The following is an 18,917-nucleotide window of genomic DNA, read 5'->3' as shown; positions in this document are numbered from 1 at the left end:
AGTGTCAAACAAACCTTACATGAAAGCTCAAAATTCACCGCAAAAAATAGGGCATTATTGGTAAAAATATCCATCCATAGTTAAAATTCTATCGATATGTTTCATTTCTAACGGAATTATTAACAAAAGTTTCAATCGGTACTCAATCGAAGATACAATGGTCGATAATGGCAAATCTGTAAGTTGACAGATTATTCTATCAATAAAATACTGACTGATTGATCCATAAGTAATTCCATTATTAAAGGCTTGAATCCGTCGATCATTATCTCGTCGATGATAAGGAAACTCCATCAGTTATTTTCATCGGTAAAGGTACCGATGGATTAAGATCTGTCGATAAATTCCATCAGTGAATATTGATGAAATAACTAATGGACGGCCTTAAGAGTCGACTTTGAAGCTTACAAGCAATATCCGTCAGCAATCGCAATAATTCCATCGATATTCCATTTGTATCTCATATGAACTCTATCAATAAAGGAAGAATTTCATCAGTGATTTTGTCAATAATTGATGAATTTCATCGCTAATAGATAAATTTCATCGATAATACCTATATCGTAAGGTTTTTTTTCTATGTAGGAATTAAATTGTCAAGATCCAAACCTAGAGACTGTGAATGGCACACAAGTCCAATGAGGGTAACCCATGAGACCCGAACAAGCCCTGCATAAAACGAGTAGATAAGTAGATGTTTTCAATAAGTCACAAGGCCTAAATGGCATATTTCATAACATAAGTTTAAATACATCCATAAAAAACTGCCCATAAAATTTTAGATACAAAAGTACAACCATGTACTATTCACAAAAGCCAAACATTGGCTACATAATGGGTTTAGGCCTATATAAAAAAACAAATAGGGTTTACACATCATAGTGGCAACATACAACCACTCAAAATTAACTTCTAACACTTTATCAAAATTAGAGGAGTGGACTCGTCAATTGTGATTTCTTATCGGATGCCAAAAATGTCGATAAACCTAAATAACACTAACCACTTCTTTCCGTATAAGAATCCCCAAAAGCAATTTATCTGCACATGGGAACAAGACATTAGGGTGAGCTCTTGTTAACTCAGTGAGTGGGCAAAAACCAATATGCATAACGAAAGCAATTCACATAAAACTACAATCTCAAGATATGCAAATATATGAAAATGCATATACGTAGTAATTTACCAAACCCATCAGAGCACACATTTACTCATTAAACTACTTATCGTTAGCTTTTAAACATCCATATACTATTAACAAGATGGTAACAAGAGAAAGGTCCTCTGGGTAAACAAGACACGTCTAGTGTCGAAGCCATTGATGATAAATAAGACCATGGGACATGCACCCCACTCCACAAGTCCATATCAATGTTCGGAATCTCATTCATTGGATAACATCAAATCAAGAGGTCCTTCAAGGTAAACAGGACAGGCATCCCACTCCACAAGTCCATATCATCGTCCGAAATGCACTCATCGAACAAAATCAAATTAACATTGGCCACCATGTTGCTACCCCATGTGCAGATGTCATTTTCATAATTATTTAGCATCATTCACGGATACTATTAAACAATAAATTAATAAACTTTCACAATTCAAGTTCAATAGCTCATAAGAAGCATTCATTACTTAAAAGCAATAATGTTCATACACATGCATAATATAAGAGCATCAAGACATAAGCATGTGCTAACAAATTGGCAAAGTCAGCATATATAGCCTCAAATACAAACATAATCAAGCACAATCACCACTATGTGGCTTATACAGGACCAAAGCAGGATTCAAGAAACCATTTGGATGGTTTAAACATTTCAATGTGCTTATTTCCCATTCAAGATATGTATATATCAAGTCTTTTTCACCAAACATAATTATTGCTAAGCATAGCCATAAGGTAGCTAGCATTGAACCGTTGGCCTAAGCATAATACGTTTAGACACATATCAACCACGTATATCCCATTGCCAACATATATTCATATAACTTTTTAATGAAATCAAATTCATTACTCACATGGCTATAATCACAACTCAAGTAACCCATCAGCCTAGGCATTTTATTTGCATTAAGCATTACAATAACAGCTCACACACACACACACATGTGTATGTATACTCATATACATACATAAACCCATAGGTAAACTTATCAAATATGACTCAAATATGTCCCATGGCAGCACATCTACATGTATTATGCATTACATGCATTCATCCAATGTCTAACCAATAAGTCTCACTCACTTAGCAAGTGATTTCCATCAATTAAGCAAATTGAGTTATCCTTGCTCACCAATAGTTTTTGAAGCTTAAACTTCCTCGAAATAGAACATAAGAGCTCAATTCTTAACTTAAAAGCATTTTCGACATTTCACAGCTTAACTACATTTCAAACTCAACCAACAACTCTTAATTCACAATCTTCTTAGATTTAACTATCTAAGGTGTTTAAACTCTTACCTTGGCAACTATTCTAAGGGTATTTCACTCAAGTGTTTATGCAATATTTCTCATGTGTTAGTTGTATAAATACTCTCTAGACTTAAGATATTAAGTTCTCTTATCTGTGGATTACTATGCTTTGATTTCATCTCTATGGGTACCTAACCAAGGATGCCAAAACAAGATACTTTTGAGTATAAGTTAAAGTATGTGAAGGAAAATGAATGGTCAAGAAAGGAATCATCACCCCAAGTGATTTAAAAGACATATCTTAACAATTCTTGGTTGATATTAGCTTGTTAAAGTCTTTAGCCAAGGCGACTTAGAGATTATGAAAAAAGAGTTTTATAAGTCTCTAAAAGGATAACAATCTAACCACAAGAACGAATGTGGAGATCAATAAAAGTAAACATTGTATCATGTCTTATCATTTTTGAGATATATGATGAAGAATGAATTACACTGATAGACTGTAAACTGAAAGGTTGTTATTGCTAAATGCTAGTCTTGATTTATCGAATTGAAGTAATTAATTTAATAAAAATTATAATTTGATTCCATTGATAACATATTAAGAACCTAATGAGTCACACATAATAAGTTGCATTATGAATTAAACTGAAAGTATGATTATTTAAGTTGAACTTAAATCATACACTAGGTTTTTAACTTTTAATGACTTAATTAATATAATTTAATTAAGTGTAAAGAAAATATTGTAATTAGTTATAATATTAAAGCCTTAATTGCAAAAAACTAAAGTAAATTTAATTTAATTTTAATTTATAATGACTTACTTAAAAGGGTTTAATTAAGTGTTAGGCCAATATTATAAAAAGTCATAATATTGAGGCCTTATTTGCAATTTCAGAAGTTAATTAACCTAGATATAAATATCACTTTTCAACTACTACTCATAATACAAGTGAAACACAATAGTTAGTTTTTTGAGTTGTCAAATAACAAACAAGAAAGCTTAGTCGCACATTTTCTTAAGTGACTTGAAATATAGTTTTCCAACGTTATGACTCAGCTAGGAGGAGTGTGATTGTGTGGAGAAGAGAAGCTGTTGTCCACCTTGCTAGTAAAAAGGCATAATTGAGAAAGCTCCCTCCTTGTAAAGGTTTAAGTGTTGTGTGTGCAACCGTTGGAAGCCAAATACTTAGGCGGTTTGGGTTCTTCCTCCTTTTATGGTGTACACAGGTTTGAGTAGAAAGAAGAGTAGTGTTGTATCTTCTTTCATTCAAGAGGATTTACCATTGTGATTATGACTACACGTGGCTAGGTAATATATATTTATTACTCCTCTTAAATTTTGTTTGTATTAAAATCACTAACGTGATCCATGAGTGGCGATATGGCATGGTACGTTTAAAATTCTTATTTTCCACTACGTATGATAATTATTATCTATGAGTTTCATGCCATTCCAACATAAAGAACACATCATTAAATGTATCATGATCATTAACAACATATAGAATTGTATTATTAAAGTGCATGATTTTTGTAGTATTAAAATAAAATCACGTACCATCCTTTTCTGGTGTAGGGCGAAAAGTAAGGAACTGCTTGTATGTTTTGCAACGTTGCCCTTCTTCTCTATAAGGCGATTCTGCTTGCCTTTGCATGAGCGTGACAACCATTTAATGTGGACCATATGTTATCAACAAGCTAGTCCTATTGTCACGGGGCGATTTTTCAGACCACACACCATGCGACTTTGGGTTCAACCCTTATCCCGGTACTAGAACCCAAGTCAGCCTTAGCGCTCAACACCCGCCCAGCAAGCACTAAGCACACCCACACGCAGCACAATACTTTTCGGTCAGCCGGCACACTCACACTTGCATAAAAGGGAAAGGAAGAAAAGAGAGGAGAGTGCTAGAAAAAGAAAAGCTGAACTTTTATTGAATGAATTGAATGATTTACACAATCTACAAGGGCTTATTTATAGCCAATTTTCACCCAAATATTTCCCTCCAAAATATTTAGAAGTGAAGCTAAAATTTCAGCAGCTCAAGCCATTATGGTCTGGAGGGCTGGCATCATCCTGGGCCTTCTGGTGGGTCTGGGCCGCGCACAGGTTGTGTGCCTGGGGTCTGGCGGACTGGTGCGCAGAGGCCACGGGCAGGCAGTCTGTCTGGGCGCTGTGCGGGCCTGCGTGCCGCACGCCCCTGCCGTGCCATCCTGCATGCCGCGCACCCCTGCTGGGCCGACGAGCCCCGAGCCTGGGTGTCGCGAGCCCATGCTGTGCGGGTCTACATGCCTCGCACCCTTGCTGGGTCGATGAGCCCCAAGCCTGCATACCGTGCGCCCATACTGTGCGCACCCGCGTGCCGGGCACCCCTGCTGGACCGACAGCCCCGAGCCTGCGTGCCGCGTACCCATGCTGTGTGGGTCGACGTGCCGCGCACCCCTGTTGTGTGGGCTGACGCGCCTACGCGCAGTTTGCTTGGCTCTGTGAGGGCTGGCTTGCCTAGGGGCCTATGCTGTGTGCCCCTACTGGCACCCTGTCGGGCTGGCTTTCCCAAGGGCCTGTGCTGTGCGCCCCTGCTGGCACCCTGCACTTGCCTTATGCTATCTAGTGGGGGTTCTCTCCCAGTAATACTCCCCCACATACCAATACTCCGAAACACCCTTGGGCCACCTCTAATGTGCTGAGCTGCGATCCGTGACACCATACCTCGGTAGTGATCCAAGGTCGTACTTTACCCTTCGTTAATAGAAGATCGATGATAAGGTCGTCTGTTTCCCTTTTGGCCTTATCGCATTCATCCCTTAATAGATCCTTAAGGTGATCCTTGCAATTCTTCTCCCATATGGACCAGACCTTTGTCACATCTGCATCAGCCCATTTAAAAGATTCCCACATCTAAGAAAAATATATATTAGTATGAAAAATTATTATAAATATAAACTAATAGTATATCTTTATGTTACCTCTAATTTACACCTCATGTTATCTTTATGCTCTTGAGGAACTTGCCTCCATGTTGACGAAGATCCACTAAAGTTACTCCTAATAATCCATGTAATTATCAAAGTAATGCCAGTCCCTTCAAAAGTACTACAAAATAGGGTTATTGTTAGTAAAACGCATAAAATAATTTACTAAATTTACTGTGTATAATTAATGATACAAATTGGAGTAGAGAAAACTACCTCTCTCTGAAAGGATGAAGTAACCATTGGTCTGGATGAGTTGGAATAAGCAAGTTGAGACTCGACCCTCAATTCTTAGCCTACAATATGTTGTTGGATGCAATAGTAGCATCCAAAGTTAAGGTTTGACTAGAGTAGTCAAACTTGACATCGATTCCTCTAGCTCGACTTCAGTATCTACTACTAAAGTGGGACTCCGTGGTTTAAAGGGAAGATGCGACTGATGATGCATTATAGGAGGTCGGTTAGTCGAAAGGCCATCACTACTAATGTGTCCTCGATAACCTTCCTTCATCTTCTTTTTTGAGCTTAACCATGTCCGTCGAATAAGAAAAAAAAAGTACAACCGTTATTATAACTATAAAAAAAGTTACTTAAATGAATATAAACATTAATTTAACTATGAATAAATAAATAGACAACATGATATATATAATGAAACAACTTCATAAAGGTTTAATGTCAAAGAGCAAAAAATAAATTCGTACTTTTTTTTGCAAAAAAAAAAAAGCTTCCATCAATCTTCATTTGAACAAGTGAATTCATTTTCTTCATTCTCATCTTCTTCATCATCAATATCATTTTCATTTTATTTGTTTGATTCTTCCTCTATCTCGTTGTATTCTCATTCAGCTTAATTAGCTTTATCAATTTTATCATCTTCTTCATTATGTTCAACATACACAAATGAATTAACCTATTCATATTCACCATTAACAAAAATTGTATTATTGTCAAGGTCAATCAAAGTATGATCAAATCATGAATTGAAAGTAATTTCATCTTCTTCATACACCTTTTCGTTTTGAACATTGCTCGTCAATCACGTTAATATCTTTTGTTTGATGGATACAACGTGTAGTATACTAGAGTTGCTTGTTCTATTAAAACAAAAGGCTCATTGCTAGTAAAAATCCAATTGTGTCTAATTCCGACCAATTCATGAACAAGATCTACTAGAACACCTTTGGATCTTCAGGAAAGACAGGTTCATTTCGGGTTTCATCATTGAACTGAAACTCCGATCGTTAAGCATCTATAACCATTTGAGCATATGGGTTTTCTCTTTTGACTTCATTAACTCCATTTTGCTCATCAAAAAAATGCCCCGATGATTGTCCAACATGGAATGAGTGTCCAACATCCCATATTATGTATGCACCAGTAAACCTTTTACAAAATAAGTGCTCTCGAACTTTATCAATAACTAAGAGGAAAGACATTTGATTTTATTCTCAGTCACATATTTTGATTGGCTGGCGCAAATGATATAAATTCATCTATGCCATTCACAAATTCTGTCCTCAAAAATTAACTTGAATCAACTCAAAAATCATCTAACTCCGATCTCATTCCATTCTAAGAAAAATATTATAACGGATATATAATATTGTTCGTTAACAGATATTAACACAAACATTAATTGAAAAGATTATTTTATAATACTAAAATTATAAAAATTATATTTTTATCAACATATTATTTTATTAAAATCTTACTTAATTTAAATGAATTTAAAATATATAATATTTTTTAATTGATTTACCCTAAACCTTTAATTACTTTAAATAATTTTAAAATTTAGAAAATTGATTAAACTAAGGTAATTGATTAATTACTAATACAAGTTTTTTATAATTAGTAAACCTATTACTAATACATGTTTTTTATAATTAGTAAAACTATGTAATTAATTCCCTAAACCCTTAATCAATTTAAATAAATAAGATTTTATATAGTATTACTAATTTAATTAATTGCTTATTTACTTAATTGTAACACATTACATTACTAATTAACTAATTTATTTAATTTACTCATTCACACTTTAATTAATTCAAATATTTTTTAAATTAAATAATATTGCTAATTTACTTCATTGCTTAATTGCTAAAACATTTTCTCGTTTGATTAGTTAAATTCTTTAATTAATTTAACACAATCTTTATTAATCCAAATAATTGTATATTTTACTAAATTTACTAATTTTATTAATTGTTTAATTACTTAATTATTATACACTACATTACTTAATTACTTAACTCATTAATTCACAGCTTAATTAGTTTAAATATTTTTTAAATTAAAAAATATCACTAATTTAATTACTTGCTTAATAACTAAAACATTTTTTTTCTTTTATTTAGTTAAATTCTTTAATTAATTTGCATTTGGGTATTACTATTTCCTTTGTATATAGATTATCAACAACAAATTACTTAACACCATAAACCCAAATCAATAGCTTATACCCCAAACAACAACGCACAATCTTAACCAACAAATTAATTACTAAACTCAAGTCAACTAAACTAAACTAAACTCAACAAATTAATGCATTACTGAACTCAACAACAACAACAGATTACTCAAGCAATCGTCACCAATAGATTACTAAATAGATTAATTATATTAATTGCTAAATTTTCAATAGCATACACAATACCTTAAACAATAAACCCTAGACCCAAATTAATACCCTAAACAACTAGTTGCTAAGTGGCAAAAAGCTTACCGTATGGTTTAGAAGAGTAGCCCGCTGAAGCTTCAATGGGCAGAGAAATCATAGGGTCAGACCTCAAATCAAAGGGGTCGATGAACTCAAACGAACTTCTTTAGGGAGAAATCAACCAACGAATATGTTTAAGGAAAAGAGAGAAAAGCTGGCATTGGTGTCGATCCGGTGAGGAGTTGGTGTTAGGGTGGGGCGACAGGCGGCAGAGAGGCAGAGTATTTAAGAGTTGGGGGAAAAGAAGGAGAAGAGAGGAGCGGGCTTCTCCGGTGAGAAATCAATTGGTGAATGGGTTGACCCCTTCATTGACATCGATCCGGTGAAGAGTAACTGACTGAAGGTCGCGTTGGGTGGGGCGGCAAGTAAGAGAGAGGCAAAGGGTTAGAAAGTTAAGGGAAAAATGAGAACGGAGAACTGAGGCTAAAAGACTCATTTAAGGATTTTAATTTAGTTTACTGATGAAATTGCCAACAGAAACTTTGTCAGTAAATCTTTTTTTAAACGTAGATTGAAATTTCGTCAATAAATTATCAAACTCTAAACTAGTCTTACCCTTGTAATTACTGACAAAATTTTTGTTGGTAATTCAATCGCTAAGGTTTAAAGTCATTACCAACGAAATTTTCACCAATAATTAATACCTATGTTCTAAATTTGATTAATAAATTCTATCAATAAAGAAGTTACCGACAAAATATCTTGATGGATAATCTTAGTAAGCCTTTCAGTAATTTCACGCCATTGTATTACTGATGAAATATTGACAAAAAATCTTTTCTCAGTAATTTTTTTCGATATATTAACTAAATTTACCGATAAAAAATTTTTTGTAGACAAAGCTTTGTAGTTTGTTTTAGAAATTTGAAGCAGCCTCATGTTCCACGAGCTAAGACCCAACACCCTCCGAGACGCCGTTACTGACTATGGGATAGCCCCAGATGGAAGTACCCTCATCCTCGACCATCATAGAAGTTTCCAAAGAACTCTTCCTAGAAGAGTTACCAAGGAAAAACAGCAAAACCGAGGAGATAAATTATATTAATGAGCATACTTTTTATTATAACTGCAATAGAACGATAAGCAAGAAACTAAACATATTTTATCATTTTATCTAAATAGCAAATCCAGCAGAAGTGCAACAGCAACAGCAACAGGGAGAAAAAGAAAGCTGTGTTGAAAAAGGATGAGCTAATTTTTACTATAGTTGGAGCATATTTTTTGTACTCCATTGTATAGTTTTGACTATGGTAAAAATTAACAGACAATCAAACAATTATTATGTTTTGTATAGCAACACTTACTAATATTTTGTCCACATCTTTTGAACAATCTCATTTGCACAACAAATGAAGTATGTGCCAAATTATATAGAACATCTTTTTGTAGTTTCTTTGGCTATAACATCTACATAAAGGGTCCTGTAAAACACTCTTAATTGTAACTTTCTATTCCAAATATCTTTTGAATGTTGGCTAATAATCGATACTTTGACACTTTTCTACTTTTCTTATTGCTTTTCTCATATAACTACCAATTATTTTTGTTCATGGTTAAGCTTTTGCACCTGTTTATAGATTTTTATATTCTTATTTATTGTCTATAAACATGCTTGATATATAATATTCATTACGTAAAAGATAAATTTATTATTTTGAAAGTTTGTAATAAAAGATTTTATCAAAGAAATTTCACAATTTGCATAAATTCAATCACCTATTTTGAAAGTTTGAAATAAAATCACTGTGATTGAGAAAAAAAAAGGTATAATTTTTAAATAACTTTCTAAACTATTCAAAAATATTCAAATAAGTCTTTATTCTTTTATTGCATTCAATCCAATCCTTATATTTTTTATTTTTAAATCAAATAAATTCTTATAACTAATGATTGATTAATTATCATTAGTTAAAATATCACTTGTCATTTTATATCCACATAACACTAATATTGCGTTAATGTGAATGGTGAAAAATGTTACATGATCATGTTATTATGCCTAATTAGTATGTTACATCATCATCAATTATAATATGTCAATATGTCACATCATCATTAATTATGATATGTTAGTATATCATGTTAGCGCCACGTAGTATAGAATGACAAATTTTATTTTGATTAAATCACATTTTGATTAAACTAATAATTAGTTATAAGAATTTATTTGACTTAAAATAAAAATATAAAGACTTATTTAACTCAAATTAAAAATATAAAGATCTAATCAAATGCAATAAAAATATAAAAACTTATTCACATTTTTCCAAATAATTTAAAGACCTTTTAAGATATTATACAAAAAAATAAAAAAAAATAAAAGACTTGGGCAAGCATTTGTACCATTCCTCAAGGAACAAGGCCCAGTTCATATTTTGCAAGTTCATATCAACATTGAGATCCATAACCCAAAGACAGAAATGATGAGATGCAATCAATATCAGCCCAAAATTCATGTTAGGCTTGCAAATGTAGATGGCAAGTTACAGAGTGCTCAAGATTTTGTATACTGAGGAGAGCGGTCTAGAACATTCTCTCTACTTTCACTTTATTCACTTGCTGCTGCTGATAGATTCCTTCACTTCCTCTCAACGACAAGCCCTCAAAGGCTGAAACTATGGCCCATCTTCTCTCTTTCTTGCCCTTTCCCTTTTTTTTTTAATATAATTTCATTAGTTACTCTTTTTTTTATTGGTTCTGTGTGCTTTTGGGCTGGGTTTACAAAGAAAAAGCTTCTCTTTTTACTTATAAAAGGCTCAAACTTTTGAAAAAGGTTATATATTTCCATCCACATTTATTCATCGACTTTCTTTTCAATCTTGTTTATCACAGAAGATTTTTTTCGTGCTTTTTCTACTGTTTTTTAATTTTCTTAAAACTCAATCTAACACCGATTTATAAACAAAGTATTTAACTTATTAATTGATATATTATTTTTTATTTAAAAAATAAAATTTAAATTTTTTATTTTTTAATTATAAAAAAAATTTAATATTGATTTTTTTTTAAATTAAGAGAAGGGATAAGAACGTGTAACAATTAGAATCCAATGTTCGAGTGCATAATCATTGATTTTTTAAAAAATAAATTTTAAAATTATTTTATTTGACTAATTAAAAGATAATAGAAAACTTTTTTATATTATATTTTTTAAACTTATTAAACAAATTGAGTAAAAATAGAACTTAAAGAAAAAGATAAAAATGGTAGACAAATTAAGACTTTGTTTGATAATTAAAAAATAACTTATTGAATGAAAATTTTTGAGTATAAAATATTTTATGAAAAAATATAATATTTTTTATCATTTATATAAATTGTCAAAAATATTTTTTATTTTTCAGATCATCTTATGAAAAATATTTTAAATCATGACTTATGTTTAATAATTTTTTATCATAACATCATAAAAATATGGCATAATATCTAAAAAAATCTTTAAACTATTTATAAAAATTCAAATAAATTCTTATATTTTTATCGTATTCAATTAAACTCTTATATTTTTATTTTAAATCAAATAAGCTCTTATATTTTTATTTTAAATTAAATAAGTTTTTTTAATTAATAAATAATTTAATTAAAATATCATTTGTCATTCTCTGTCACATAGCATTAACGTGGCATACTAACATGTCATATTGATAATTATGTGACATGTTTACATATTATAATTTATAATGATATAGTATACTAATGTAGCATGATAATATGACTTAATAACATTTTTTACTTCTACATCAACATCATGCTAGTGTCATGTGAATATGAAACAATAAATAATTAACAACAATTAGTCAACTATTAGTAATAAGTGATTATTTGATTTAAAGTAAAATATAGGAATTTTATTGAACATAATAGAAGAAGAAAGATTTATTTAAATTTTCTTGCATAGTTTAAAGACTTTTTTGAATATTATGTCTAAAAAATTAACATTAATTAATTATGCAATACATCAAAAATATTTTACTAATATTGAAAATATTATATATATAAATAATATTTAATTTTTATAATTAATTATTTATCATAATATTATTATACTGATTAATTTATTAAGTCAATAATCATAACTAGAAATTAAAAGAAAAGAAAGATTTTTATGTGTGAGAAGTTTATTTCTATTTTATATAATTTTTTTTATTATTTGACCTTAATTATTTTGTATTATATCAAATATTATAATTCTTTAATAAAAATTAATTATAGTACTATGATTCTTATTAAATAATTAATAATATTTTATTAAAAAGATAACAAATAAAGAAATGAAAAAATAATAATATTTTATTATTTTATTGTTTTGTGAGATCATTAGTGAAAAGAGAGTCAATATTTTCTAAATGAAATCTATTTGGAAAAAAAATAAAAAATATGTTACGTTTTTTCGAAAGTAAAACATTTACATTAACGAATATAAATTTTTTTATTAACTGGTAAAATTTAATTTTATAAAAATGAAATTTCCATGCTCAAACCGAGAAAGGCCAAAAAAGAACTTTCAGCGTTGATGGGTGAGAAACTTCAAGTGGAAGTGGGATGGCGTGGCCTTTTGACGGTGGAGGGCTGGAGCCAGACTCAATCCAAACTGGTACCGACTCTGTTGTGTTAAACACGTGGCTCTGGTGGGCGCGTATACTCGTTTTTAAGGTCTAATCGGCAACAGAATTAACAAAAGTATCTTGTCGCTGTCCGCCCTGGATTCCCGAGATTTACTACGAAGCTGCCAGCGCCAAGATCCTGCTTCTGCCTTCACCACCAAGCCAAGCCAAGGAACAATCAACAATTATATTGTTGTTGTTATTATTATTATTATTATTATTATTATTATTATTATTGATGAGGTGCTTATACTTTCCACGTAGATATTTTTTAAGGCGTAAGTGTTCCAATGCTCTTCGCCCACGCGGCTTGCTTTACAGCCTCAGCATCAGTGCCGTTCCATCTCTAGAATCTTCTGTCACGCTATGATTGACTTTGTACACAATCAAAATTCAAAGTAAACAAATAAAAAGATTGACCGACTGTCCAGTTCATATTAGAAATGAATTTTTTATTTTTTTTTATCAAACTGGAATAAAGAAAGGGGTGTAAGTAGCCCAATTATGTCGTATTTGATGACTCAATCTGCCTAATAAAAAATGTCACAAGACCAATTCAAAGCAAGACTAGACTTGGGTTGGGACACCCGCAAAATGAATTGAATTACTAGTAATTGGATATTATTATTAGTTTCATTTTGCTATATAACAAGATGAATACAATGTTTTATTCCTTTATCAATTATCACTTTCTGTTTTTATTTATAACTATTAATCTTTCTCCTTATTATCATGTTTAACTACCATGTTACAACAACTCGAATAAGCTTTGCAAAAAATATATATAATATTTAAATTTTTTTAAAATTATTTAATAAAATTATCAATTAAATTTTTATATTTTTATTTTTCATAAAATAGACTCTTTTTATTAATAGTTGAGTAAAATGTTGTTACTACGTTTGCTTCTCAAATGATTAAGACTATTTTTTTGCTTCTTATTGTACCCGTATTTACTTTTTTGCTTTCACAATATTTTACTTATAATAAATTGAATAACATTGACAAAAATGTAAACAATTAAAAACATAAATTAGACACTCAATTAAAAATGAGTAAATTGTTAGAGATTGAGAATGTGGGTGGCAAATATTATTAATGAATAAACTCTTATTTTTACTATAAAAAATCCATATTTATAAATTTGACATGTAATTAAGCAGGCCAGTTATTTTTTTTTTCTCACGTGAGAAAGTAAAGCCAACGATCACAATTTACAAAGCAGGCAAGAAGAAAAGGCAAATGACAAAAGCTGTGACAAACAACTACCGTCACAGCCACTCCCCAACTTGCTTGGAAAAAAACAGGGTTGACAACACAGAGAAAGAAAAGAAGAGAGGCCGCCTCTCTTGCTCTCTCTAAAAAGATTTTCATTTTCCCTCTCTCTCTCTCTCTCTGTCTCTGGAAACAGACCCAGAAGTTTTGAACTCCGTTTTCAGGTACCTGTCTCCCCACAAACCATGCTCCTTTTGTTTTTTTGCATTATATTCTTCTCATTGTTTACTGGGTTTAAGCTGTTTTGCTTTTATATTGCACCATTTTTTCTTTAATCGTTTTGGTTCTTTGACTCGTGGGTGTTTTTCTTTCTTATTTTGATTATTGAACTTAGCTTTGTTGGTTCATTCTCAGATGTGGAGGAAATTGATATTCTTTTTCGCCTTTATTTTCATTATATTGTGTTCATCGTATCTTGGGTTTAAATTGTTATTTTTTTTGGTTAAAAAAAAAGATGAAGAACTAGATGGCTTGATGTGCAAATAAGCATTATGAGATTAGTCATGGGAAAAGAAAAAAGCTGCAATAGGACTGCATTTTTTAAAGCGGGGGGGGGCGGTTGCGTTGGCTGCTTATTCTGTTATTTTTATTGATTTTTTGTTTCTGCAAAAACGAGAGCACGATGTTAGTTGAAGTCATTTGCAGTACTTGATTGGTCTATTTGCTGGTGACTGCGGTTTTGTTGGCATTTATTGTTGTACCCTTCCTTAGTTTCAGTCTGAAGTAAGTAGATAATTGCCCGCTGAAAGGAGGGAAAGGACCGTAAATCATATAATTCTCAGATAAAGTTCAATAAATTTTCCTATTTTCTATCCATTGGAGCATTGCATTTTAAGTTTTCCACTGCTTTTTTGGGAGATTGACAAGGTAGAGTAGCGTCTAATTTGTTTTCCAATGGATTTTGAAGTGTTGGCATGGAGTCTGGATGAATATGGTTTATTTCTTTTGACAGAGGAAAAATGTCTTACTTTTCATGGGCCATTGTCACATCGCTTATGTGGCCTATTTCTGTTTACCCATTATGTACAAATGTCACTTTATATGCAAGTGAATATCACCTCCGGGATAGTTGCATTATCATCAGCTTGATGCTATTGCTGCCTCAAAACCATTTTTCTATAGTTGCAACTTGATACCACCTTGTCTTCCTGGCACCTCTGGAGTATAAATAAAGTATCCAGAATGGTTAATATTGCTGGTGGAAATGTCAAAGGCACATACAGTGCTCCCGTTTGGAATTGATAAAGAGGCTTAGAGCCTGAAAAATCTTTCGGAAATGTCCAAGTCACAGAAAACGTTGTTTAAAGGGCAGGCCCTTGTTTATTCCGTTGAGTAGTTTGAAGTTGTTAACTTGTTGTGATTCTTATTATGAATTTCATGGTGCAGAAATGCTATATGATGTATGAATGTAATTACATCTCCTAATCTGGGACGTATAACAACTCCTATACCTCACTTTTCCAGCTTTCAGTGAAGATATCAAGGGCATTGCTGGAAGCAGAATTCTCTATATGATATTCATGTGTTGCAAAATATATAGTTTGCATCTGGTGGCATGTATTGTTATTCTTGATTTTCTGTTTTTGTAGCAAGGGTGTAGATTATGCCCTTTTGCCATTGGTTTGTTTAAGTGCCACAGCTTTGAATTACCAATGTCTTTTTAATTGATTAATACATGTGGTGTAAAACTTTTTCTCTTCCTTGAAAATCTTCTGGTTTGTGCAGATCATGTTACGAGCAAAGCATATTGGTAACCTCTCAAGTAGTGCAAGGTCATTTTTATTTAGTGGGTCACGATGTAGCGCATCAGACGGAAATTCATGCACGTGCCCTGAAGATGAGTCCTGTGTTTCCAGAAAGCGGAGCATAAGAAATGAAGTTCTGTCCAAATCCTCAGGTAGGGGAACCCTGGCGTTGGGGACTGCATCCAAAGCTGTTGGTTCTCATGAAGCTGAGAGAGCACCACAGCTTGTCTCTAATCCTATTCCTTTGCATAGATCTGGCAATGTAAATTATGATGTCAACATTGAGGCTGTTCAACTTGATGGGCAGGCATCAACCCCTATTTCTGACCAATTTGTTAAAGCTGGCATTGCAGCTGTGTCATTCTTGTCTGACATGATGAATTATAAGCTTCCTTTATCAGATGGGGGTGTAATGTTAAGCTTACCGAAAAACTGTGTGGTTGAATCATCGAGGCAACTTCCAAATATAAAATCTCCTGCTGTCAAACCTGTCAAAAGAGAGAACTTTGCTAAAGTCTATCCAAAACCATCATCTGAAATAGCAGCAGGGCCAAAATCAACAGTTAGCTACCATGGTATGAAAGATAGAGGTAGCAAGCCCAATGTTCGAGGTTACAAGCGAGCTTCAAATGCTGCATCAGTAGGTTCATCTGAAACTCATAGTACGACTGCAAATACTGGTGATAAGGAGAAGCCTATGCCACAGAGAGTGAAAGCTCATTCTCATCGCTTCATGTCAAATTTTAACTCCAGTGTACTACCTTCAGATGCAAAATTTTCAGATTCTGGCACAGAAGGTTTTAAAAAATCCTTTAGGGACATGAAAATGCCAACAGGAGTTGTTCCTATGACCAGGCCTTTGGCAGGCACTCGGCATGTCACTGAAAGTGTTTCCCACATATTGCAACAGCTGAACTGGGGTCCTGCTGCTGAACAGGCACTTGAAAATCTCAACTTCTCAATGGATGCATATCAAGCGAACCAAGTACTGAAGCAAATACAAGATCACACAGTTGCTCTTGGCTTTTTCTATTGGTTAAAACGGCAGGCTGGATTCAAGCATGATGGTCATACATACACCACCATGGTGGGTATCCTTGGTCGTGCAAGGCAGTTTGGGGCAATAAATAGATTACTTGATCAGATGGTGAAGGATGGATGTCAGCCAAATGTTGTGACATACAATCGTCTTATTCATAGTTATGGACGTGCAAACTACTTGAAAGAAGCTATCAATGTGTTCAATCAAATGCAGGAAGCAGATTGTGAACCTGATCGTGTCACATATTGTACTCTTATTGATATCCATGCCAAAGCTGGGTTTCTTGATGTTGCTATGGACTTGTACCAAAGAATGCAAGCAGTTGGCCTTTCTCCTGATACATTCACTTATAGTGTGATAATCAACTGCCTTGGAAAGGCAGGGCACTTACCTGCTGCCCAGAGGCTGTTTTGTGAGATGGTTGGTCAGGGTTGTGTTCCTAATCTAGTTACCTACAACATCATGATTGCTTTACAAGCAAAGGCTAGGAATTATGAGAGTGCATTAAAACTTTATCGTGATATGCAGAATGCCGGATTTGACCCTGACAAGGTTACATACAGCATAGTAATGGAGGTGCTTGGACACTGTGGTTATCTGGATGAAGCAGAATCAATTTTTGCTGAGATGAAAAGGAAAAACTGGGTGCCTGATGAACCTGTTTATGGTCTGCTAGTTGACTTATGGGGAAAGGCTGGTAATGTGGAAAAGGCTTGGCAGTGGTATCAGGCCATGCTACATGCAGGGCTGCGTCCCAATGTTCCTACTTGCAATTCTTTGCTCAGTGCTTTCCTTAGAGTGCACAGGTTGTCAGATGCTTATAACTTGCTCCAAAACATGCTGGCTTTGGGTTTAAATCCTTCTTTGCAAACTTATACCTTGCTCCTAAGCTGTTGTACAGAAGCCAGGTCACCTTATGATATGGGATTTTGTTGCCAGCTCATGGCAGTCACAGGTCATCCTGCACATATGTTTCTGTTGTCCATGCCTTCAGCAGGACCTGATGGTCAAAATGTGCGGGATCATGTGGGTAAGTTCTTGGATATGATGCACAGTGAGGATAGAGAGAGCAAGAGGGGACTTGTGGATTCTGTGGTGGATTTTCTTCACAAATCAGGGCTCAAGGAGGAGGCTGGATCTGTTTGGGAGGTAGCCGCACAGAAGAATGTGTATCCGGATGCTGTTAGAGAGAAAAGCTCGTGTTATTGGCTGATCAACCTTCATGTGATGTCAGATGGTACTGCTGTAACAGCACTGTCTAGGACACTTGCCTGGTTTCGCCAGCAAATGCTAGTGTCTGGGATCAGTCCCAGCAGGATTGATATAGTGACTGGATGGGGGCGGCGGAGCAGGGTTACAGGATCATCACTTGTGAGACAGGCAGTTCAGGATCTTCTCAGTATTTTTAGCTTTCCATTTTTTACGGAGAATGGAAATTCTGGCTGTTTTGTGGGGTGTGGAGAGCCTCTTAACAGATGGTTACTTCAATCATATGTGGAGCGGATGCATTTACTGTAGTTTGCCATCATTGTAGCATAAACAGAGTTTTGTTGCGGGAACTGGAAGAGGTTTTGTGTATATCTGAATGATTGCAGCTTTTTAAAATATAATGTTAAATGAGGAGCTGATGCCAGCTTTTGATTGTGTTAGAGTTTAGATCAGCTTTTGATTGAAAATTGTGATTACATAACTGGTGCACTAAGAATATAGGATGTGTGCCTTTTCTCCCCCTTTTTTGCAGCCCTCACTGTAATTTTGGATCCACCTGCAACGAACTACTGGTGGTCGATTGAGCAGCGGATAATTATGGTGTTAATGGCAACATTTTTTGGCTGAGTGGTTCTATTCTCCTACCTTGTTGTCTTTATTTTGGCTGTTAAGCAATTATCCGTAACCTTAACCTTCAAAACACTTGAACACAACTTGTTAAGAAAGAGATTGGAAAAGTCAGTTGATCATGGTCATTTATATCCAGCTTACTTTGCTTGATTCTGCTTTCTGTTTATCTTTTACATGATCCACTGAAAGCAGCTTTTTCATTTTTTTGACCTTTCCCATTTCAACCTATGATTTTAACCTTTCCATTTGCTCTGTTGACTCTTTTTATGCGGACTTGTTGGTTGTATG

The 18,917-nt window shown here is 33.5% G+C and overlaps 1 protein-coding gene and 1 long non-coding RNA gene across 2 annotated transcripts; one reads left to right on the top strand and one right to left on the bottom strand.

Annotated features, from left to right (window-relative positions):
• Positions 1–753: 753 nt before the first annotated feature.
• Positions 754–8,691, bottom strand: LOC149527065 (uncharacterized). Its single transcript, XR_016351346.1, has 5 exons — positions 8,131–8,691; positions 5,616–5,923; positions 5,394–5,520; positions 3,985–5,325; positions 754–1,041 (listed from the first exon to the last, which is right to left on the bottom strand). It is a non-coding gene; the product is annotated as an uncharacterized LOC149527065 (long non-coding RNA).
• A 5,301-nt stretch (positions 8,692–13,992) lies between these two features.
• Positions 13,993–18,439, top strand: LOC110418456 (pentatricopeptide repeat-containing protein At1g74750-like). Its single transcript, XM_021431190.1, has 2 exons — positions 13,993–14,167; positions 15,729–18,439. The coding sequence occupies exon 2, from the start codon at positions 15,732–15,734 to the stop codon at positions 18,306–18,308; it is 2,577 nt and encodes an 858-aa protein (XP_021286865.1). The 5' UTR covers positions 13,993–14,167; positions 15,729–15,731; the 3' UTR covers positions 18,309–18,439.
• The last annotated feature ends 478 nt before the right edge of the window (positions 18,440–18,917 follow it).

The sequence above is a fragment of the Theobroma umbraticum genome, unplaced genomic scaffold (genome assembly GCF_002168275.2).
Source record: "Theobroma umbraticum cultivar Fairchild unplaced genomic scaffold, ASM216827v3 scaffold_50.0, whole genome shotgun sequence".
NCBI classification, from domain to species: domain Eukaryota; kingdom Viridiplantae; phylum Streptophyta; class Magnoliopsida; order Malvales; family Malvaceae; genus Theobroma; species Theobroma umbraticum.
Note: the sequence above shows the minus strand (reverse complement) of the source record. Positions and strands in the feature narration are given on the sequence as shown.

Bases quoted from the DNA above. Each gene is read 5' to 3' on its own strand.
- LOC110418456 (XM_021431190.1), top strand. From the start codon at position 15,732: ATGTTACGAGCAAAGCATATTGGTAACCTCTCAAGTAGTGCAAGGTCA.